Source organism: Gymnoscopelus microlampas (genome assembly GCF_963454915.1).
Source record: "Gymnoscopelus microlampas genome assembly, chromosome: 15".
Classification (NCBI taxonomy): Eukaryota; Metazoa; Chordata; class Actinopteri; order Myctophiformes; family Myctophidae; genus Gymnoscopelus; species Gymnoscopelus microlampas.
This window is the reverse complement of record NC_139952.1, coordinates 17,223,974-17,248,024: the sequence shown is the minus strand read 5'-3', so window position 1 is coordinate 17,248,024 and position 24,051 is coordinate 17,223,974. Positions and strand designations below refer to the sequence as shown.

The 24,051-nt window shown below is 42.5% G+C and overlaps 1 protein-coding gene across 3 annotated transcripts in view; it reads left to right on the top strand.

Annotated features, from left to right (window-relative positions):
- Positions 1-24,051, top strand: part of LOC311062315 (focal adhesion kinase 1-like) — a gene marked incomplete at its 5' end in the record, with an annotated part of 91,178 nt that overhangs the window by 52,412 nt on the left and 14,715 nt on the right. For 2 of the 3 annotated variants that reach the window (XM_084081244.1, XM_084081242.1), the window contains 14 exons: positions 1,397-1,414; positions 3,992-4,048; positions 7,708-7,805; positions 7,894-7,978; positions 8,586-8,686; positions 9,059-9,174; positions 9,460-9,560; positions 10,112-10,201; positions 11,467-11,671; positions 12,199-12,310; positions 13,582-13,656; positions 15,271-15,369; positions 15,622-15,726; positions 23,953-24,015. In XM_084081244.1, the coding sequence (XP_083937370.1) occupies positions 1,397-1,414; positions 3,992-4,048; positions 7,708-7,805; positions 7,894-7,978; positions 8,586-8,686; positions 9,059-9,174; positions 9,460-9,560; positions 10,112-10,201; positions 11,467-11,671; positions 12,199-12,310; positions 13,582-13,656; positions 15,271-15,369; positions 15,622-15,726; positions 23,953-24,015 (1,325 nt within the window). The remainder of the gene's footprint in view (positions 1-1,396; positions 1,415-3,991; positions 4,049-7,707; positions 7,806-7,893; positions 7,979-8,585; positions 8,687-9,058; positions 9,175-9,459; positions 9,561-10,111; positions 10,202-11,466; positions 11,672-12,198; positions 12,311-13,581; positions 13,657-15,270; positions 15,370-15,621; positions 15,727-23,952; positions 24,016-24,051) is intronic. The other variant, XM_084081243.1, reaches the window with a different exon arrangement.

Genomic DNA, 24,051 nt, shown 5'->3' with positions numbered 1-24,051 from the left:
GGATCGAGGGGACCTTAACATCTCCTAGCAGTGGTGCCCAGGAATGTCTGAAACTAGTATGGAATTTCAAAATTGTGTCTGAATTATTGTTAACATTTAGATTTTGAATTTTATGAAAAGGATTTAATATATATAATTCATAAATATTTGGGAGATGAATGTCCCCGGAGCACATTTACAGTACCTGCCCTGTTACAATCTGACTCACGTTTGAGGATAAACTTCCCTATTCAATTTGCTGGCTCCTCACTGCCTAATTGCTTTCACTAATCCTGATATTTTTGCATACATAAACTCACACATACACACACACACACACACACACACACACACACACACGTGCGCGCACCCATACACCCACACAAAATAGCTGGTTTTGTGTGATGTTGTGGTGTGCTGTGTATAACCAAACCAATGCCACTGTATGGTTGCTGGAAAGAATGAAGAATTATTATTCACTTACAGTAGAAGTATGTTCTGTCACACCTCAAGCCTATGTGTGTGAGGAGGGACGAAATAGTATTAGCTTTCTAGGGTTTTACACACACCAGCTAAATGCAGCAAGTTAAAATAAAAACAGAAAGAAGTGACTGTGCAGAATCAAAAACCTCATAAAAGGCAGCGGCAAGGATTCCTTGCTGATCCTTCAGTGAACTAATACTAAATGATTGTACAGCCCTTAGAAGGTTGCAAAAATGTTCTACATTAGGGTGCTGTCAGAAGACATGGATGATATCCGAATACATTGGGGATTTGCACTTTATTGCCCAGATTGCTGTTGGACATTTTCTTAACCCTTTAAGACCTGAGGCGAATCAGTTTTTTGAAAAACAAAAAGATCTACAAGCTGTATATCTGCTATTTTTGAATATCCAAAGAAATCTTAAGTGACACAGATGCGTTCCAGGTCTTAATGGGTTAATATATCTACCGGCGTCTACTGCTCACTGAGCTATAGTTAGAAGTATTTACAGCTTGACTAAACATGCTACGTTTAACAAACTCGGGAGCCCAAAAGCTGGTATGTGTCTTGCCTTAGATTAGAATGTTGCCTCATTCCCTCACTGGTTAATTTGACTGTCATTTGTTTAGCACAGGATTGTGGGTAAACGGTTTACCGTAGCGCTGCTGCCTGGGCCATGTTTGAACTAACTGCTTGCTATGTGTGACTCTGCAGCTAAACTCCTTGTTACACTTCCATCCACTGTTATGTCACAGCTTTACATGAGATAACTTTTACTTTTTCCCCCTCTCCCTTGTTTCTCCTCTTCGTTTCTTCTGCTGCTCTCTCTCGCTCTCTCTCTCTCTCTCTCTCTTTCTCTCTCTCTCTCCTACTCACCACTCTCTCGCTCCTCCTGTCCCGTTTCCTGCATGCTCGCTCGCCCGGACCCTGCAGAAGATCTTAGTGGGGATGGTAAAGTTTTGTCGTTTATTAATCTCTTCCATGATCCTTTCTTTCTTTCTCCCTGTACTAATATTGGGTCCTTAAGGGTGTGGATGTGGTTGAGTTAGATGGGTACTTGGTTGCGTGTGAGTGAGCGTGTTGTGTATGCATGCATGCATTTTAATTGCCGGGATGCATTTGTGTGGTAATACTGAACATTGAGATTGGACTGACTCGTAACTGAAAAATAATGCTTTTTCAGTATGGAATGGATGCTCTAGTCTCTCATGTTTCAGTGATATGAAACATGAAGCCACTATTAGCTGTAGTGTACAATGAGGAGTATGACCTGCTGACGTGCCTTACAGTACTGTAGCTTACCAGTGTCACCATATTACGTGCTACTCTGGAAGTTTGGGTTTGCATCTTTCTGTCTGTCTGTCTCTGCATTCTTTGTGAAGTGAACTGCTACTGAATCTCAGCTTTGAAATAAGCTTCCCCTAAGCCACAAGAATAAAGAAGTAAAACATAATTTAGCAGTATTCCACTTTAAGGGCAGAACTCCAGCCCCTTCTGTCCACAGGCTACACACACACACACACACACACACACACACACACACACACACACACACACACACACACACACACACACACACACACACACACACACACACACACACACACACACACACACACACACACACACACACACACACACACACACACAGCCAAGCTAAGCACAGAGTGGAGGCGCAGCTACACAGAATGGAATAGGGAGAGGTTTGCTGGAGTTGAGAGCAATTGCATTCCTGGCTAAAATGGGCTAGCTGTAACGCACACACGCACACATGCACACATGCACACAGACATACACAGGCAGACACAGGACCCAAAGCACACATTTTCTCTTCATTGGGAACAGACAGACACAGAGTTAGACTAGTCAAAGTTAGAAACAGAGTTTTGATTCTTCAGAACCACATCAGATGAATGTGGAGCAATATAAACAACAGAGCACACACTGCAAACTGCCTAACACACACATTTGAGCAGCTACTATTGAAATAGGACTTAAATGGTTAAGCACCAAAAGAAATTTGAGCTGCCGATTAGTCAGCACTCACTGACTGCACGAGAAGAAAGAAGATTTGACTTTGATTAATTAAGTTGATAATGAAGCATTGGAAACCACTCACAATGGAAACAAGCCATCAAGGCTTTTTGTGTTATCCTTTTATCATTGCTTGCGTAATTGTACTTGCGGTACTGTTTGCAAACTGTTAATAAAGCATTCAATCATTCTAATATGGAAACACTGATATAATGATAGTCTTGGATCAGAACTTAATTTCTTCGCCCATGCCACTAGCTTACAGTGACTTATCCAACCTACATTGGCTACTGACCTACATAGTTACACTGCTTTATTCAGCCTCCTGCCTTACATTACCTTACATAATATGGTATATTACTATATACTATATGGCTGGAAGTGTTTATTCAGTCTATCGCACAGACCACTCACCTCTTACATCACCTTACAGTACGTGTTACTGACCACGGAGTGCGAAACCTCACTCAGCCCATCTCAACACTTTATTCCGCCTGAAGTCTGAAGCCTCTCACTAATGTGGGGACACAGTCTATCAGAGCTTGATAAATATTGAGTAGAATGGTACGAATAACATCAACAGATGTGTCACTGTTGTTTCCAACAGCTGAGTCTGCGGACAGATTTTACTCTAAACACTACCATCTGGTTAGAAGAGACTGCCTTTCTCTCTCTCTCTCTCTCTCTCTCTCTCTCTCTCTCTCTCTCTCTCTCTCTCTCTCTCTCTCTCTCTTTCTCTCTCTTTCTCAATCTCTTTTTCCCTCTATCTGTCAGAGCCTTCACACAGCTTTTATTCTAAACAAAACCATCTGGATATAATACAGACTCGCTATTTCTTTATATACCTCTCTCTCTATCTCTCCATTTTTAGGACAGACGGTCTTTATTTTTTAACATCTTTTCACCCTGTCTGTCTGTCTGTCTGTCTCACCCTGCCTCCAATCGAGCCCAGCTGTTCTGACAAAGACAGACCGATATGCACACCACATGCTCAGCTGACACCCTGTGTAGAGAGAGAGAGAGAGAGAGAGAGAGAGAGAGAGCGATGGGTGTTTCTATGTGTCGCACTTGACAGACTGTGTGAGATAGTTGCATGCTTGATTCACAGTTAGCTGCATGTTGTGTTTTCTTTTTGGTGCGGGTATACTTTGCGCTCCGCAGGGACTTGTGTGTGTGTATCAGGGTTGCGGCGTGGCAGAGTGCGTGCACGGTAAAGTGACCAATGCATGTCTGACTGATTTGCTGTGTATATGTGCGTGTTATACTGCTATTTCTGTGCAGCTATAGACTTGTGGTGGTTGTGTATAACTTTTTCCCTTTTTTGCTGTTACCGATTTTACTGACCGCTGCCTCTGTGCACGTGTGTGTGTGTGTGTGTGTGTGTGTGTGTGTGTGTGTGTGTGTGTGTGTGTGTGTGTGTGTGTGTGTGTGTGTGTGTGTGTGTGTGTGTGTGTGTGTGTGTGTGTGTGTGTGTGTGTGTGTCTACTATTGCAGAGACTGATGACTATGCTGAGATAGTTGATGAAGAAGACACGTACACCATGCCCTCCAGTAAGTATCTTATTTTCTGTTCTCTTACAACTATCAGGAGTATGTTTATCTTCTCCTGAAGAAACCAGCTTCCATTTAGCTTCTCTTCTAACTGCTGCTAGCTCTGTTCACCAAAGCTGCTCGCCAGCAGCACGTTATATGGTTTGGTTTGCATCACTGTACTTCTTTCTTTGCTCAATAATGAAACCGGAGAACTGCACGATACTTTCCCACGAGACCCTGGGAAGGTTCTGTTTAGCATCAATCACACTTACTCCTCTATGCTGGAGCTATTTCGATAAGATAAATCTTTATTGGTTTCCAGAGGCAAATTCAGGTGTCATACTAGAAGCAGCAGGGAGAATGAAACACAGGTACAGGGACTGTAAGTGCCAAGAAACGAACCAGTCAACCACTAAAAATAAAGTACTGAGCCCTGGATATCTGCACTGGATCTTTGACTGAGTGGACAGTCTATCAATAAATATAAATGTACAGTCAATATGAATTAATATACATCTAGCGGTATACATCTATCACCAGTGATGAATATAGGAATGAATATGTACAGCATATGGATGGATATAATCATGGTCTATCAACATTCTATCAACACTGAGAATATTAATGAATATATACGTAATATACTGTATGTACAAGCTACAGTATCAACAATGCTAATAATCCAGCTCCAGCTTTAACTTGTTTCAGTCTGCTTGCGAATAGGAACCAGCTCAGGCCAGCAACGTTAGTCTGGGTTAGACTGGGGTTGGCTGGGTTTCTGACCTAGAAACGGAGACCTGCTGGGCTATGAGCCAGAGAGACCACAGTGATGACAAACCACAGTTCATGGATAATATACAAGTCATAATGTGCTCAATCCGGTTTACATTTCCTGTCAAAAGCCTTGTCTCCATTATTATTAAAGGATTGTGGCCGGATGTCAACGGTGACTCTATTGCGTTCACTATTGTAAGGTGTTTGAAAGTGAAGGCTGCCACAAGTGATGGGAACTTCAAGCTTAATTTATACTCCATTGCACAATGGTGTAGTTTGCCTTGGCCAGGATTTAACTAATTCGCTTTAAAATGGTTGATGTCGGCAAGCAACGCTATCGTACCACAGAGCATAATATATAAGCTTCAGTCCACCGTTCCATTGTGTTTATCTACATATTACCAGCTACAATCTTTTGCTGTTACTGTACCTTGTACGTCTCCATTTCGTTTTCTTTGAATTCCCCTGATTGCATGTCTTCAGATATTTTCCTCCTGTATGTGTGGTGTGCAAACTCATATGCTCATATGCATATGCTTACCTATTTGTAGTAGGCTGAGCTAAACACTTAGCAATTATGGTCCAATGCATATTTGTCACATTATGCTACTGAGATATTCCATGGCTGTTGATATCATCTGTCATATTTGTAATTTATTTATTCTGCCATTCATTATTCCATTTCTTTCCTCATTCTGCAATTCACGCATTCATGCCATTCTATTAATTCACACAACATCAGATATAAAATGAAGACGCATACCTCATGCTTCCCACCTTTACACAATAAAATCCTTAGTGTTAATTGGACCATTTGTCATTTTCGTTAGAGAGTTTACAAGTATATCTTATAGTATACCATCTACGCTTGTACACTCTCTGAACTAAATCTGTAATCCGTAAGATTTGTGTTCTACCCGGAATTCAAACTTGGGTCTTGCGCGCAAGAATTGAGACTTTTGTACAGTAGTTGTATTACAAATCAAAAAGCGGAGGGTCACACTCAGAAATAAAAGTCAAATGTTTTCTTTTATCGCTCCTTATGCTTCAATGACAGACGCTTCGGCCATCCAGCCTTCATCAGTCACTGTTGGGAGCTTCAAGCTTAATTTACACTCGTAACTGGTGAAGGCTGGATGGCCGAAACATCTGTCATTGAGGCATACGGAGCATAAAAGAATACATTGACTTTTATTTCTGAGTGTGAGCCTCCGCTTTCTGATTTGTGGACAGAGTGCGGTGGTGACAGAAAGTTTTCCTTAGTTTATATTGTATTAACATACTCAAGTGTACATATACAAAGGTTACGCTGCAAAATGACCACTGAGGTTTTTACTGTGTACCGGTGCCTGTATGTATGTCGTTGTTTGTGCGTCTACTACGTGTGTGAATGAGTTTTCTGAGCTATTCTCAATCTTAAAGCAGCTGTCTGGCTCTGTCTGTCTGTCTCTCTGTCTCTCTTTCTCCTCCCAATGCCAACACAGTGTGCTATGGAATAGTTCAAGGTAAAATGACCTCTCTCTGTCTCTCTCCCTCTCTCGTACCAGGATAACTTGACCTTTTACATTTTTGTTTGTTAATTTTCTCTGCCATGCATGTAACACATTTTTGTAGAAAATATATTGTATGTATATACTGTAGTGTACCTAAATGTGTTAATACTTAACAGTGTTAAAGTCTTTTGGGCGGCAAAATAATTATATCCTGTTTGTGCCAACCGTCTGGTCAAGAATATTATTAATAGACTGAAATTGAAAAAGGTTGAGGTATCTCATTTACGATTTGTTGTCATGTCTGTTGGTGTTATATACTGTATCTGGATTGAAAGTCATTCAGCTTTGGTCTTGGAGTTAAAATGGAACTCCGCCCAAAAACCCACAATGTTATTTTAATTATTGTGGACATTTCAATCAGCATTTTGTGAACATGAGAAACATCTCTCTAAGCCTCTTCAGCTGAATGACTTGACTTGTTGCTTTGTTTTGGGGCATGGTTTTCATTAGCCTTTTTCATGGTTATCGTTTATTTCATTTCCTTCATGTCTTTTATGAAATGTTTTGGTCAATTGTGGCTGTTGTCTTGTTCTCTGTCGTGTGAACTGTGAATTAATTAACTATTGTGTAATGTCCCCTGTGTGGAAGGGTTTTGTTTTTATCCAGAATGGTAATTTGGAAGTAAAGGGTAGTTCTGTAGGACAAATCTAATATTTTGAATGAGGTTTTTGATGAAAATGTAATATATCCAGAACACTGTACAAGCCATCTCCCCATCCATCAGGCTCATTGAGGTCATTGCATACATCTGACTAAAAATATGGCACTGATAAGCACAATTTTGGCGAAAATAATCATTGTGATTAATAATCAGGATTACAATATTAAGCAAAATAATTGGTATTATCATTTTAGCAATAATGCATTTTAGCCATAATCGTGCAGCTCTACTATGTCATATATCTCTTGTCATAACCAGTATCCAAATATACATGAATACAGAATAGTTTGAGGATGCCATTAAGGCTATTAAATTGAAGTAGCCATATAGTAGATAGATACAGTTAGATGGATACATTATGCCTCACTATCCTGCCTAAAATGCAATGGGCTTAAGCTAAATATCAAGTTAAGAATCTAGGTTATTGTAAACAAAATATGTTTATATAACAGTTTAAGAGGGAAGAAAATCAGGTATGCTACTGTGCATGTAAACACTCATTTATTCAGTGTGCGTGTGTGTGCGCACATGCGGGTGTGTGAGAGAGAGTGAGAGATTTTGTGTTGTAATGTGCATGTCAAGGCATATGTTTCTGATTTATGGAAATTGAACTCAAACGATCACAGAAGAAATTGAGCTCAAAACGTATTTGTGTGTAATTCTTTGTTTTTCCTCTCCTCTCCTCCCAGCTCGGGACTATGAGATCCAGAGGGACAGGATAGAGTTGGGGCGTTGCATTGGAGAGGGCCAGTTCGGTGATGTTCACCAAGGAGTCTACAGCAGCCCGGTATATTAGACACTCCCAACACTTTTATGTCTCTCTACACGTTTGCCTAACCCTGCCTTCTAACCTGTCACTTGTGTATGCTGTATAGGACAAGGCTCCCTCGAACGTTGCCATCAAGACCTGTAAGAACTGCACATCAGACAGCGTCAGAGAGAAGTTCCTACAAGAAGCGCGTAAGACCGCACTGCACTTGCGTGCACTTTAATTTTATCTTAGTACAGGGGTCTTCAAAGTTTTTTCAGTCCAAGGACCCTTTAGCTGAGAGAGAGATGAAGCAGGGACCCCCATTATATATTGTATAAAACCGTGTTGCAGATTAAACTATTCCATAGATAGTATTATAGACTTGTTTGACATATTTCTTTGACTGATATTTCCAGTCAGTTTTCAGTCAACCCTCAATATTTAGTCAACTTAACCGTTGGCTCTGTACTTGGTCTGTTCTTTTTTCCCTCTACACCGCCTCGCTGAAAATAGCAGATCTACAAGCTCACAACGCCTCGCAGCGCGAGGCGTTGTGAGCTTGTAGATCTGCTATTTTCGGCAAATGTTTCCCATCACACAAAGATTTGCCGGACCCCCTGTAGTAACTCTGAGGACCCCCTAGGGGTCCCGGACCCCCTGTTGAAGACCCCTGTCTTAGTATGACATTCAAAGTAATGATCAGCGGCTTTGACAAGGGAAAGTGCTGCAGGAGATCCCACGCCGCATTGAGCGCAGCAGCACTGTCATCCAGAGAAAGGTCAGCGCTTTCTCATTACTCATCGTTTCTCTCTGCAGTGACTATGCGTCAGTTTGATCACCCCCACATCGTGAAGCTGATTGGGGTCATCACAGAGAACCCTGTGTGGATCATCATGGAGCTATGCACTCTGGGAGAGGTACTGTGACACTGGGTGTGGAAGAGAGAGAGAGATGGAGAGAATGTTTGATTCAGCCTGACGTTCCATTCGGGAAAAACACCTCACAATCTGACAGACAAAAAAACAACAACTCAAAATCACCAACTCTAACTCAAACACTCTTATACACAAACTCAGCAACATCAATTAGTCGACATTACAAAGAAATAAATACAGCAAGAGAGGATGACTATGACTTTTTTCTATTTTGAATTATCTCCCTTTACCTCTCTTTATTTCACCCTCTCCATCTCTCTTCCTTTTCTATTCTCTCTCTCTCTCTCTCTCTCTCTCTCTCTCTCTCTCTCTCTCTCTCTCTCTCTGTCTTCCTATCTGTCTGTGTCTCTGTAGTTGCGTTCATTCCTGCAGGTGCGGAAATACAATCTAGACCTGGCTACTCTCATTCTGTTTGCCTACCAACTTAGCACAGCACTGGCCTACCTGGAGAGCAAGCGCTTTGTACACAGGTACACACACACACACACACACACACACACACACACACACACACACACACACACACACACACACACACACACACACACACACACACACACACACACAGCACACTTGACCCTAAACATGTTCCGCACACCCCACCTTAGGGCCAGACATAGCTTTGGCGGTCATAGCCGAGTGTTTTCAATATTTAATTGTGCAAACCCATTTCCTCTGTGGGCAACAATACAGCATGACTATATGTGAATCTTGCACTGGCATGAGACCTAAATCTTGGCTGTTATGGCTTCCAGGGACATAGCAGCACGCAACGTGTTGGTCTCAGCAGTGGACTGTGTGATGTTGGGAGACTTTGGTCTGTCGAGATACATGGAGGATAGCTCATACTACAAAGGTACACACACACACACACACACACACACACACACACACACACACACACACACACACACACACACACACACACACACACACACACACACACACAGCTTTCTGTACTGATACATTTTTATTATTATTTATTATATATATTTTTTTGTTGCTTATTCTCTGTTGCCACCTTCTGGTTATGTACTGGTAGTGCAGTCTTTTTTTCTGCCATGGACGTTCAGGTGCTGGGGACTTTTAAGGCTTTTTCCCCCGTTTTTTTGTAAATTAACACCCTACTTGATCATACTACAGCGTCACCCAAAAGGCTTGTCGATATGCTACTTTTGTTATTTTTGAATTTGAATCATGAAAAATAACAGATTTGTACAGATTTGGTTTCAACCCGACAAAGACAATACTGTATAATGAATGTATGTCTCTCAGCCTAACAACGGTCTTTTTAATGGCAGGCTCCAAAATGACATAGTCCTTCATAATCAGTCTCACTCAATGCTATAAGTGATTATACTTGTGACTCCACAATTTGTTAACACTGTAAATGTGTGTACGTGTCAGCTTCTAAAGGCAAACTGCCTATCAAATGGATGGCTCCTGAGTCTATCAACTTTAGACGATTCACCTCAGCCAGTGATGTCTGGATGTTCGGTGAGTCAAAGCCTTTATTTTGTGTCTATAATACAAAAAAAGCTATTTCTTCTCCTAAATATTTGGGTGTTTTACTCTAATATACACAAGGCTATCCGAAGAGTCTTCAAATGATTGTATTAGTTTGCTTGCAGCCGCCACCCCACCTCCCACATATATCATTGTAGTGCTGTCTATTTAGTTAAATAAAATGTCTAATATTGGCCACCCCACATAGGACATATTTACCAATTGATTGTTACAATGTTTTCAATAGCTTGTTTGTTGATGATCTTTATATTGTTGCACTGTTGTTACATATTTACTATAAGGCATTACACAGCTCTGGGTAATCTCTTTGCCTTTCTAGACTGAACAGTACTGTTTTTCTAAGCCCCTTCATTTGGTATACAAGAGACCCCCTAACCTACATAACATGCTGGTGAGATCAGTACCTCCCCCTTCATCACTCACATTAAGCTTACATCTGTCCCCTCTGGCAATGACCCATGTGGTCATAGCCAGCAATGCCATTTCACACACAAAACAAAGTCATTCAATCACCCCCGCACAAGAAGAAAATACATTAATGGTGTCTTCTCATGTTCTACTGCTAATGTCATATACATTCCTAAATGCCCATGTGGACTAGCATACATTGGTAAGACCATAAGACCTTTAAAACCTTGAATCACTTTAAAAACTTGAATCATTTCTCTTCAATGAGACCCCTTGATGCCATATCCACTCACTTAGTCTATTATTGTTGCAAATGATCTTGATGTCAATGTTTAATGCGAGGGGCCTGCAAATGACCGGCCTCTCCAAAAGGCGGGCTAAACAATTAGCAAGGTACTGCTCAATATCAGCTATTATAGGAAGCCGCTCAATTTGGAGGAGCCGTTGCTTCCTTTACCCATGATTGTTGTCCGCTGTGTTCAACAAGTATGCCATCTTTTGTTTTGTATGTAACAATGCTCTGCTTTACATGCACTTTGTAACTAGCTGTTTTTTTGTTTTAACTAGCTGTGTTTATGTCCTTTGTACATCCTGTACTTCTTATTATGTGGACATAAGTAAAGTGTGTGTGTGTGTGTGTGTGTGTGTGTGTGTGTGTGTGTGTGTGTGTGTGTGTGTGTGTGTGTGTGTGTGTGTGTGTGTGTGTGTGTGTGTGTGTGTGTGTGTGTGTGTGTGTGTGTGTGTGTGTGTGTGTGTGTGTGTGTGTGTGTAGTGCATACACACACATATAAACTATGTCTGTCTCCTCTCCCTCTCTGTCCGTCCAGGTGTGTGTATGTGGGAGATCTTGATGTATGGCATCAAGCCCTTCCAGGGGGTGAAGAACAACGACGTGATTGGCAGGATAGAGAACGGCGAGCGATTGGCCATGCCCCCACAGTGCCCGCCCACCCTGTACAGTCTGATGACCAAGTGTTGGTCGTACGATCCCAGCAAGAGGCCGCGGTTCACTGAACTCAAAACACAACTCAGGTATCCACTCACAATTCAACACCACATGTATAATACTATATCATGTTTTCTACATTAGGAGTTCCCAAACTTTTCCGTGCCAAAGACCCCCAAATACTCAGTGTATTTGGGGGTCCTACTCCAACCAATCAGTGCCAAAGTTATTGTGTACATATCGTTGCTGTCGGACAGAAACCTCCTATCTCCATATTCTAACTTTTTCTACTACTTCATACTACATCACTACTCTACATCATACTACAGTGTCACACAAAAGCATAAAAAGTAGCAGATCCACAAGCTCGAAAGCTTGAGCTTGTAGATCTCTGATACTTTTGCTATTTCTTTTTTATTTGAATCCTGAAAAGTAACAGTTTTTGGACATATGAGGTTCCCACCCGACAGAGACGATATTGTGAATATTCTTTTTTTGTGTGTGTGAATATTTTTCACATTTTGTGAAGGATCTCAAACCCGCCGTCCCATCATATTTCGGAAAGATTCAACCTGACGCGCGTGTGTGTGTGTGTGTGTGTGTGTGCGTGCAGTACTATCCTGGAGGAGGAGAAGATGCAGCAGGAGGAGCGACTCCGTATGGAAATGAGGAGGCAGGTCACAGTGTCCTGGGACTCTGGAGGCTCTGATGAAGCACCGCCTAAAGTAAGACTGACTGATGTCTGTGTCCCTTTTCTGTCTGGTGGTCACTTAACACATTGAGTGCCAAAAACGGTCCGGACCGTTTTTCATAATCCAAACGAGGAGTGCCAAAAACGGTTATGACCGTTTTTTGGAAAAAAAATATAAAGAAAATAAATAAATAAAAACGGTTAACTTCAAAAGCCTGTATCTCGGCTCCTGTGTACTTTTTTTTTTACTATGTATTTTCGACTATTTTCAACTGGCTGCAACTATGGAACGGATTACCTAATGTTTTTAATTTTTTTCCCCCGATTGTACGAAACCCCTGTGTGTGTAATGAGGGACGGTGATCACTGAAAATATTTTGTGACTACTTGAAAAAGGTTAAAAAATTGTTAAAAATCCAGGCACTGACTGAATGTGTTTTAAAAAAAAACTGGCACTCAATGTGTTAAAACCACTGTTTCCCAAACAGTGGTTTCGGGATTTATTTACTTATTTTTATGAGTAAATATCCCTTTATTTTTGGTTTCCTACATTTCATAATTGAGGGGCACGGTGGCGCTGTCGCCTCACAGCTAGAAGGTCCTGGGTTCGATTCCCGCAGGGGACGCTGTGGGCGCTGGGGGCGTGTTCTCTCCTCCATCATCCATCAGTGCCCATACCCTGGGGTTGGCGAAAGGGCCTCTCTGTGTGGAGTTTGCATGTTCTCCCCGTGTTCCCTAGGGTAGATACCCTCACAAAAACATGCAGTAATCCTGGTCACCCCCTGTCAGGTGACAAGAAGGTCAGTAGGCTCTCATGCATTGAAGGAGGCATGAGCTCGGCCCTGGCCTCCCTAGGTTGGCAGAGGGAAGGTAGTGCCCAGGATTACATAGACAATTGGCACTGGGTGTAAAAAATAGGGTTACAAAATCGTGGGATAAAAATATAAGTAAAAAAAAAAGGCATAATTGCTCATGAATTAAAAACTAATTCAAAGATGTGTCAAAAGTATAAAAAATATATAATAATATTATATTAATATAAATAAGAATAAAAGTAATTCCATAAATTATAAGTAGTGTAAATAGCCGATCTACAAGCTCACAGCGTGTCGCATCGTGACACGTTGTGAGCTTGTAGATCTACTATTTTCACTAGCTTGGGTCCTGGGTAGACATCAAATTTCTCTTTTGGGTCTCGAGCTAAAACGTTTGGGAACCAGTGACTTACACTATGGAGGTTTATAATGATGCAGAAACCAACTTCTCTCTCTCTCTATCTCTATCTCTATCTCTCTCTGTATCTAGCCTAGCAGACCAGGCTACCCCAGCCCTCGCTCAAGTGAAGGCTTCTTCCCTAGTCCCCAGCACAACCACTACCCGGTAACACACACATACACACACACACAGCTCAGACAGTGTGATGTTTCTACGGCTTAATTTATACTTAGCTGCACGTGGGTGCCGAGACACCACAAATAGCTGATCTAAAAGATCACACGCGTCAGGCTGTGACACATTGTGTGCAGTTATTTTCAGAACTAAGAATAAATCAATCAAGCATAGTAATTATGTTTATATTGCATGTTTTTATTCTATCTAGATTCGAGCCGATTTAAACCCTCTTATCAATCCACACTTTACAACGCCTCAGATTGAGTTCATGTGCCTTAATGGACTAGTTGTTTTACTAGATTGGGTCAAAAGACGGGTAGAAATATGCTTATTGTCCGTCGTACATCAAACGATGGTGTTGCTCAATGAAAATAGGCAATCTACAAGCTCACAATGCATACAATCGGCTATTTTTGGCACATGCCACCGTCGAAGTATAAATCAGGCTATACAGGCTATTGAAGCAGGGAGAGTGTGTGTGTGTGTGTGTAAGAGAGAGAGAGAGAGAGAGTGGCGTGTGTTTGGTTCAAAGCGAGATGAAGAGAGAAACTGAGAGGGAGAGAACGAGAGTTCTTCTAGTTATTCTTTCAGCTCATAAACTAAGCAGACATCAGGCATTTCCTGTAGAGCTATAACTCTCCTCTCTTTCTCTCTCTCTCTGACACACACACACACACACACACACACACACACACACACACACACACACACACACACACACACCACATACTCTCAATCTTAAGGCTGTATGCGCTCTCTCTCCTCTCTCTGTGGCCTTATAAGGAGTGTAGACTTTCAACGCTTATTTACCCTCATCATATCACAAGTTGTAATAACAACCACCACTAGTTCAGGGGTTCTCCAAGTAAGGTCTGGGGGGCCCAGGTGGCCTGGAGTTGGACTAAGATGAATACTGCAACTGCTCTAAACCAGTGTTTCTCAAAACGTTTTAATTGGAGTGTATTGTACACTCTTAAGGTGCATTCCCGCCGCAAGATGAAATATCTTTCTAGTCGCTTGATTCACTTGACTTTGGTCGCGCTGGTCAGCGTTGGTAAACGTTAAGCGAACTTCGCCTCCCTTGGGATTGTCCATCTGGAGCGAAGACACGTTCACATCGCCTCACGCGTGCTGCTTGTTGCAGCGTCAAGTCAAGTCGTGTCTTTGCTTTGACTTCATATGTAATTGCGCTGCTCAAGCAAATATTGTATCTTGCGAAACCTGAGGGTCCTTGGACCACACTCACTCTGAGAACCACTGCTCTAAACATTATTAGGAGGAGGAGGAGGAGTGTTATCATTATTTCTCATTATTTTACTTTTTTTTTTACTTCAAGAACTAATTAATCAGTTATTAATCTCCTGTCTCTCTTTCTGGCTCCTTTGGCTCTGTGCCTGTCTCTCTCTCTCTCTCTGTCTTCTGTCTCTTATCTGCCTACCTCTCTCCACCTTCTCTCTCTGTCTGGCTTCTTTCTGTCTGTCTGTCTGCCTGCTCTCTCTCTCTCTCTCTCTCTCTCTCTCTCTCTCTCTCTCTCTCTCTCTCTCTCTCTCTCTCTCTCTCTCTCTCTGCCCGTCTCTCTCTGTGGCTCCTGTCTCTCTCTAGGCGTCAGCCCATGGTGGGGTCGGGGGTGTCTACCCCCCTCATGAGACCTGGAACCAGCACAGACCCGAACACACCGCACTTTGGAGCCCTACCATGGAGGTACACACACACACACACACACACACACACACACACACACACACACACACACACACACACACACACACACACACACACACACACACACACACACACACACACACACACACACACACACACACACACACACACACACACACACACACACTCTTCAATTGACTAGGTTACACGTGAAAGTGAGTAAATTGAGTTTAGTGAGTTTAGGACAACCAAGTGTGTGAAATGTCCATATGGATCCTATGTGTCCTGAAGGATGGCGGGTGTGTTGGAACAAGTATGATGGAGGAAAGACTGATGATGCAACAGCAACAAATGGAAGACGACCAACGATGGCTGGAACAAGAGGAGAGCCTCATGGTAACACACACACACACACACACACACACACACACACACACACACACACACACACACACACACACACACACACACACACACACACACACACACACACAGAGTATGCTGCGTCCCAATTCAATGCAATCTACTAATTCTAACATTACATTACAGTCATTTAGCAGACGCGCAACAAATGGAAGACGACCAACGATGGCTGGAACAAGAGGAGAGCCTCATGGTAACACACACACACACACACACACACACACACACACACACACACACACACACACACACACACACACACACACACACACACACACACACACACACACAGAGTATGCTGCGTCCCAATTCAATGCAATCTACTAATTCTAACATTACATTACAGTCATTTAGCAGACGCTTTCATCCAAAGCGACTTACAATAAGTGCATTCAACATAGGTAGGGAACGAAACTACTAATCACCAGAAGTCTTAAGTGCATTTCCTGCAAAAACAAGCAACCAAGAGTATACCTAGCGCTAAGGTAAAAGTGCAATATATCAGCTACCTACTTTCTTAAACAGAGACAAAATAGCAAAATCAAATGAGCAAGAGCTAAAACAAATAAGTGTATTGACTAAACAAGATCCAATGAAACAATACAACAATAAAACAAGAGTTCGTACAACTAGTTAACAACAAGTAGGCCAGGCAAAGAGGAAGGGTAGTGTTTCCTGAAGAGGTGGGTTTTCAGCCTGCGGCGAAAGATGGGCAGTGACTCTGCTGTCCTGACATCAGTGGGAAGTTCATTCCGCCACTGTGGGGCCAGAACAGAAAAAAAGTTGTGACCGTGTCGATCGACCAGAAGGACCCTTGAGTGACGAGGCAATCAGTCGCCCCGAGGTGGTAACATTGTTTTGAGTATGTAGTATATCTACACACAAAAAAAATACATAAAACACAGAATACTTACACATGCATGTATACAAAAATCACTGGATTTTTAAGTGTGGTGTTCGTGGAGTGGAGGGGTTTAATTGGACTCAAACTAAAAAGTTGAAATATGGAGATGGGAAGTTTCTGCCCAACAGCAATGATACAGCATTGAATTGGGACAATGACATAGAGGAAAACAGAAAGGCAAACTCACACAAACCTAATGCTGCGTTCACACTGGCAGATACAAGAGACACAAAGCTACGTAGCGTGTTTGCAGCTTTGTATCTTCATAGCTGAAGTTGAAACCAGCTCAACTATTTTGTAGCAGCTACAAACGTCGGATGTATCTTTGTATCTGCATGTCGCTGGTTTCCGTTGACAATGAATGGTGGCCTGTATCTTTGTAGCTACTCAAAAGGGCATTGACACACACACACACACACACACACACACACACACACACACACACAGACACACACACACACACACACACACACACACACACACACACACACACACCTGCTCAGTTTACATCAAACCAGGCACCATGGAGAAAAAACACGCCTCTTCCTGCAAAACAACTCTGTTTTTCTTCTCTTCTCCTGGTCATGCCGTTCTCCTTTCCTTGATGAGTGCTTTCATTTTTGAGCCAGGTGGAAGACTGATGGCGAGAGAGAGAGGGGGAGAGAGAGGTAGACAGTGTACTGGGATGGAAAGAAAGAGCTGAAAGATACACGTATCTGGCATCTAATGTGCCCCCCCCCCTCTCTCTTTCCCTCTACCCCTCAAACCTACTAATATCGTTGCTGTCGGCTGGAAACCTTGCATGTCCAAAACCGTTACTTATCAGGGAAAATATTATTGTGTTCCAATGGATCCAATGTAGTTGTTATTTAGTAACCATCTCTTGTTCTTACTTTTCATTGGTTCAATATTTATAAAACCCACAGACAACTTAATTTGTTTTAAAAAGCAGCCTAAATAGCAGCGCAACAACATGTTATGATCTTGTTGATCGACTATTTTAGCTGTTTTTGTGAGGCACTGTTGTACGACGGGGCATTCATTTATGAAAAAAAAGATAAAAAGTTGAAATTTGGAGATACAAGGTTTCTGCCTGAATGCAACGATATGCTTGGTTGGGTTGCCAAGATTTTTACAGATGAAGCACACATTTTCATGCTCTCATGCGACAGTATAAATCTCTCATGGCCGACCTGGCAGGTCAAACCATACAGATGTCGCGTTTCATAAGCCTGATTTATACTTGGTTAAGCACTGGTGTCTTGCACCGAAAATAGCAGATCTGCAAGCTTTATGCGCGACACCGGCATGCAACTAACTATAAAGCTGGCGTTATCTGGCAACCCACAGTATTTTCCCCCTATTGATGTATTGTATTCCCTCTATCTCGCAGTGTCTGCAGCCATTTTCAATCCTCTCCCACTAAGGACACATTTGTGTTTTTAATTCATTCTAGACTGAAGAAAATCAGCTCATATCCACACTAGTCAACCACCTGATATCTGGTCCATACAGCTGCTGTTGCAGCTGCAGGGAACAGAAAGTTGTTGATTTTTCTTAGTTTTTTGTTTTTGACTGGGAATGTGCTAGCTGACACTTGTTTCGATGTTAACCCATTCACCCATTCAACTTATCTACAAATGTCTTCTAAATCCTAACAGGTTGTATAGTTGGGTCATTTATGGCACTTCCGTGACCGCGGAGAGCGAAGGTCCGTTTCTCAATGGATTTGTCATCTAGGAGGGTTATTAAACAAATTTAGCCGGGGTGTCTTTTTTAAAACGGCGGGGAAAATTTGTGGGAGACCAAAATCCAAAATGGCTGCCGTGAAAATGAACTTTTTAATGGTTTGACCTACAATGATGCACAATACATGGTTTCAGAGCTTATTTTGGTCAAGGAATACATATATGGTGTTTATATAATGATTTGACCTATTGTCGACCTTCAAATGCAAGATGGCTGCCAATTATGAGCTCCAAAAGGGAGTTTTTTCAAAATCGTCACAGAGCCTTCATATTAGGCTCAAATGAAAGCTCTGCTCATGATGAGTTGAATAATATACAGTATAAGTACACAGAAGTAATCTCTGAGGTCAATAAAGTCAATGTTTGTGTGTAAACAGCAGTTGCTGATTTGCGGTTTCCCATTAAATAGGGTAGGCTACTGAGAATATGGTGTCCAGTTCATCCCATCACATTTTCATAATGAACCAAAAATAAATGAGCTCTATAGCCTAACATAAAATAGTATTCTGTATGCAAAGCTAGAAAGGTTAGTTGCTTGAGGTGAATTTAAAGGTCAACTAATTTGTCACCCTTATTTTGTAGTATTGCTCCCAGTGTTTCCTGTCTGTCTTCCTTGCCTTGTCTAACCAGTCTTGTGATTTTGTCAGTGTTTCCACCTGTGTCCTCCTAGTCCCCCAGCCTATCCCAGTGTTGATTGTCAGTTGAGTTCACCTGTGTCCTGTTAATCCCTGTCTATTTAAGCCTTGTGATTGCATTGTGTTCTTATTGGTCTGTAGACCTTTGTCATGTGAGGTTTTTAGTCGTTGTTCTTTGCGCTCAAGAATCTTGGAAGTGATTTTGGATAAGAACCTCTCGCCAGAGCAGGATGCACAGCACGCCCTGTCTGTAGTGCTTTCCTCGTAGTGCTTGGTCTACCAACCCCTCCACTACTACCCCTGCTGTAACCAGAGTGTCTGCCATTCCAGAGCCCTTGAATCGCTTGTAGATGGCATAGATGTACTGTAGGACATCAGCTGGTGGAAAGGTACGAGGATTGGGAGGATGTCCTTGAACATTTCTGGATTCTCTGCCTTGAGCTCAGTGAGCATCTTGTAGGTGGGCAGGTCACCAACAAGAAAGGAGAATGGAATATTCTTCTGCCACATGGCCTCCACATGTTCCACCATGATGTCATTCACCACTGACTGACTTGAAGGTTCATTGTATGTTGTGTGGTAATAAGGCTTGCTCTTGTTGGGTGGTGGATGACAGCAGGACTGGGCACCACTGTATCCTGGAACTCGCTGCTCTTCAGGTGGTGGTCTTGTACCATGATTGTCTACACGAGACAGTGCATGTATCACAGAGCGAGCACACTGCGGAGCTCTGCTATCAACCTGGGAGTAAATGTCCATGGCATGACAAGGAGTAAAGATCTGGTAGACACTCTGCACAAGAGCGGTGTCTGCATCAGCTTTGCAGACACACTGCTCCTCTATGACCATTGGGCTCTGATGGATGTGGAGGCATCAGCAACCTGCCCACACGAGATCGCAGACAGCAAGCCAGCTATCGTGATCATCGACAATGACGACTTCAAGATTGACACTATGACAGGTGACTCTACAGCAGTCCATCGAACAAATGTCATGTACATGCAGCCAGAGAGCTATGAAAAGAAACCAGGCAAAGAGACTGCTGAAACGCTCACCAAGAAGAAGGAAATCTCTGCACAGCTAAAGCAGAAGTGTGCGGAACTGACAAAGGTTTGCCAGTACAGATGCCCCCCCTGGTAGCAAGAGTGAGTCACCTGCTTGTCCCAGGGTAGATCCACCAGTGGATGGGTCAGCTCCGCAGCGTGCTCGCTCTGTAATACATGCACTGTCTCGTGTAGACAATCATGGCAGAAGACCACCACCTGAAGAGCAGCGAGTTCCAGGATACAGTGGTGCCCAGTCCTGCTGTCATCCACCACCCAACAAGAGCATGCCTAATTACCACACAACATACAATGAACCTCCAAGCAAGTCAGTGGTGAATGACATAATGGTGAAACATGTGGAGGCCATGCGGCAGAAGAATATTCCATTCTCCTTTCTTGTTGGTCACCTGCCCACCTACAAGACGTTCACTCAGCTCAAGGCGGAGAATCCATTAATGTTCAAGGACATCCTCCCAATCCTCGTAACTTTCCACCAGCTGATGTCCTACATCTATGCCATCTACAAGCGATTCAAGGGCTCTGGAATGGCAGACGCTCTAATGTCCAAGATTCTTGAGCACAAAGAACAACAACTAAAAACCTCACCTCGCATGACAACAGACCAACAAGACCACAGTGCAAACACAGGGCTTAAATATACAGGGACTAACAGGACACAGGTGAACTCAACTGACAATCAACACTGGGATAGGCTGGGGGACTAGGAGGACACAGGTGGAAACACTGACAAAATCACAATACTACAAAATAAGGGTGACAAATGAGTTGACCTTTAAATTCACCTCAAGCAACTAACCTTTCTAGCTTTGCATACAGAATACTATTTTATGTTAGGCTATAGAGCTCATTTATTTTTGGTTCATTATGAAAATGTGATGGGATGAACTGGACACCATATTCTCAGTAGCCTACCCTATTTAATGGGAAACCGCAAATCAGCAACTGCTGTTTACACACAAACATTGACTTTATTGACCTCAGAGATTACTTCTGTGTACTTATACTGTATATTATTCAACTCATCATGAGCAGAGCTTTCATTTGAGCCTAATATGAAGGCTCTGTGACGATTTTGAAAAAACTCCCTTTTGGAGCTCATAATTGGCAGCCATCTTGCATTTGAAGGTCGACAATAGGTCAAATCATTATATAAACACCATATATGTATTCCTTGACCAAAATAAGCTCTGAAACCATGTATTGTGCATCATTGTAGGTCAAACCATTAAAAAGTTCATTTTCACGGCAGCCATTTTGGATTTTGGTCTCCCACAAATTTTCCCCGCCGTTTTAAAAAAGACACCCCGGCTAAATTTGTTTAATAACCCTCCTAGATGACAAATCCATTGAGAAACGGACCTTCGCTCTCCGCGGTCACGGAAGTGCCATAAATGACCCAACTATTATGTTTCTATACATAGCTCATAGCACGGCACTCTGTGCCGTGCTATGAGCTTCCATCACTATGATGACCACACCGCTCACTTCACACTGGGTGTGATTTTTTTAATAGCCAAAGAAATCTAAAATGACATGGATGGGTTAACTACAGCTTCCTTCGATTACCCTGAGGAAGATTAACATCAAAACGTCCGTCTTTTTGTCCTGTACGTACCTTCCTATTAAAGAGGCTTATTGTCCGAGCTGCTCCAGTCTCCCCCACCTTTCATATTTCTGTTTGATCTGCTAGTCAAATACACAACCCACTGTTTGTTTTGAAAAGTGAGAAGAAAGACAGAGCAGAGAGATGGAGTTTGGAGAGGAAGAACGAGAGTGAGAGAAGGAGGGGATAAAGGAAGTGGGATTGGCAAGAGCAACAGAGAGAGAGAGAGGGGAATAAGAGAGTAGGGAGGCAGTCATCAGAGAGAGAGAGAGAGAGATGAAGGGAGAAACAGAGAGTGAGAGGGAGAGGGAGGAGGAACCCAGAGAGGGAGGGAGGAAGCAGACGGAGAGAGAAACAAGACAGTGTGACGGGAGAGTTTAAGCGGTAGACTGCGGGATCTTTTTCTCTCAAGGACCGTCTTTGAGCCTCAGTGGAGATTTTTCCTCCTGGAATTTATTTTCTCAGTCTATATCCCTCTTTCTTTCTTTCTTTCTTTCTTTCTTTCTTTCTTACTTTTCCTATTCCACTATTCCTTCTCTGTCAAATTTGAACTCTCTCCTTTGAAACTCGAGAGCTTAATTTCTCTCTCTCTCTCTCTTTTTCTCTCTCTCTCTTTTCTCTCTCTCTCTCTCTCTCTCTCTCTCTCTCTCTCTCTCTCTCTCTCTCTCTCTCGTTCTCTATCCCACGTTTTCTGTCCTGAACCACTCTTTTCCTCATTGCCTTCTCTCCCGCTCCCTGTTGCCTTGGTCTTTCATTACTCTTGCGTCCTTCCTGATTTAACACTCGGGAGTCAATTTCTTGATTTGGTCGAACATTCCCTTCCCCTCTCTTTCTGCCATTCATTCGATGGCCTCTCTCTCCTCTCTTCATCACCCAATCTTCTTCTGGCTTTGTTCTCCCAGGATGCATCTCTTCAAGGCCTGCTTCACCAGAACGGTACAGAGAGAGGGGGAGAAAGTTAGAAAGAGATTGAGAGGATATTTTAATGTTGTCATCATGTGTTATCTGGCTAACCAGCAGCAGTGATAATTGTTTTGGTTAGTGATTGTTTGTGAATGCTGACTTGTTATCGGTTTCTGTGGGATTGCATGGGACTGTGTGTGTGTGTGTGTGTGTGTGTGTGTGTGTGTGTGTGTGTGTGTGTGTGTGTGTGTGTGTGTGTGTGTGTGTGTGTGTGTGTGTGTGTGTGTGTGTGTGTGTGTGTGTGTGTGTGTGTGTGTGTGTGTGTGTGTGTGTGTGTGTGTCAATAGCAATGTGCTTGAGAGTCTACTCCTGTGCTTTCTGACCGAAGCATCTGTAATAGGAAATATAATATTAGTTACAGAATACAGCCTTAACCCATTTAGACCTGAGGCCGATTCTAAAAACGCCTTCTAAACGCCTTTCTGAAAAACTTCAAATGGGTATTCAAAATTTACAAAACAAATATGCTGCTATATACTGTACATAGCAACAGGGGTTCCCGTCTTGAAAGGTATAGTTACAAATAGGGGTTCCCGCCCAAAATGGGTTTTAAGCAGAAAGAGGGAATGGTAAATTGAATGGGGTAGTGGGTTGTAAACCCACCAAAAGTATTACCATGAAAAGCTACGGTTTTCCGTAGCCGGTGGCAGAGTGTCGATTGTCCGCAGAAGTTTTTTTAATGTTTTTGGCTGATTGATTTTGTAAGCATAGTCCGGTGTGGGCAGTGAACGCAAAAAGATGTTTTTGGTAACTTGATTGGACATGTTTTTCTTTCTATACTCCAGATGGTCAACGGGGGACTCCAGTTTTTCCTTTCTCGTTTGTTTTATTTTTCATGGGGAAAAGCCCATAGGAACAACAACAAAGTGTGGACAACAATAATTGTCAACAAATTAGAGTGTACGAATAGAAGTCACCACATTTCTTGTGCAAAAGCATCCACTTAAACCAAAAAGCAAAGAGTTTAAAATGGATCCAGGCCTGAGCAAGAATTATACATGTGAAATTGCCCCTGTGACCACCAGTCATTTTAGCCATAACACTGGCTAAAGTTGGCTGATGTCTATTACTGAATGGAACAGCTTGCAAGTCATTTTTGAGAGAACGGGAGTACAGAAATTGTTAGCTTCGGTTTTTATTTTTGGGTTTTCCCTTTAAACGACTTTCGCTCTGTTCTCCTCCTCTGTCTCTCTCTCTCTTATCCCCCTATGTCTGTCTGTCTGTCTGTCTGTCTGTCTATCTCTCCCCTCTCTCTCCTTCTCTCTCTCTCTCTGTGTAGAAGGCAGAGGCAAGAAACAGCAGGGGAAGCATCGACAGAGAGGATGGAACACTTCAATCACCGGTGAGTAATGCATTATATCTATGGGTGTATGAGTGA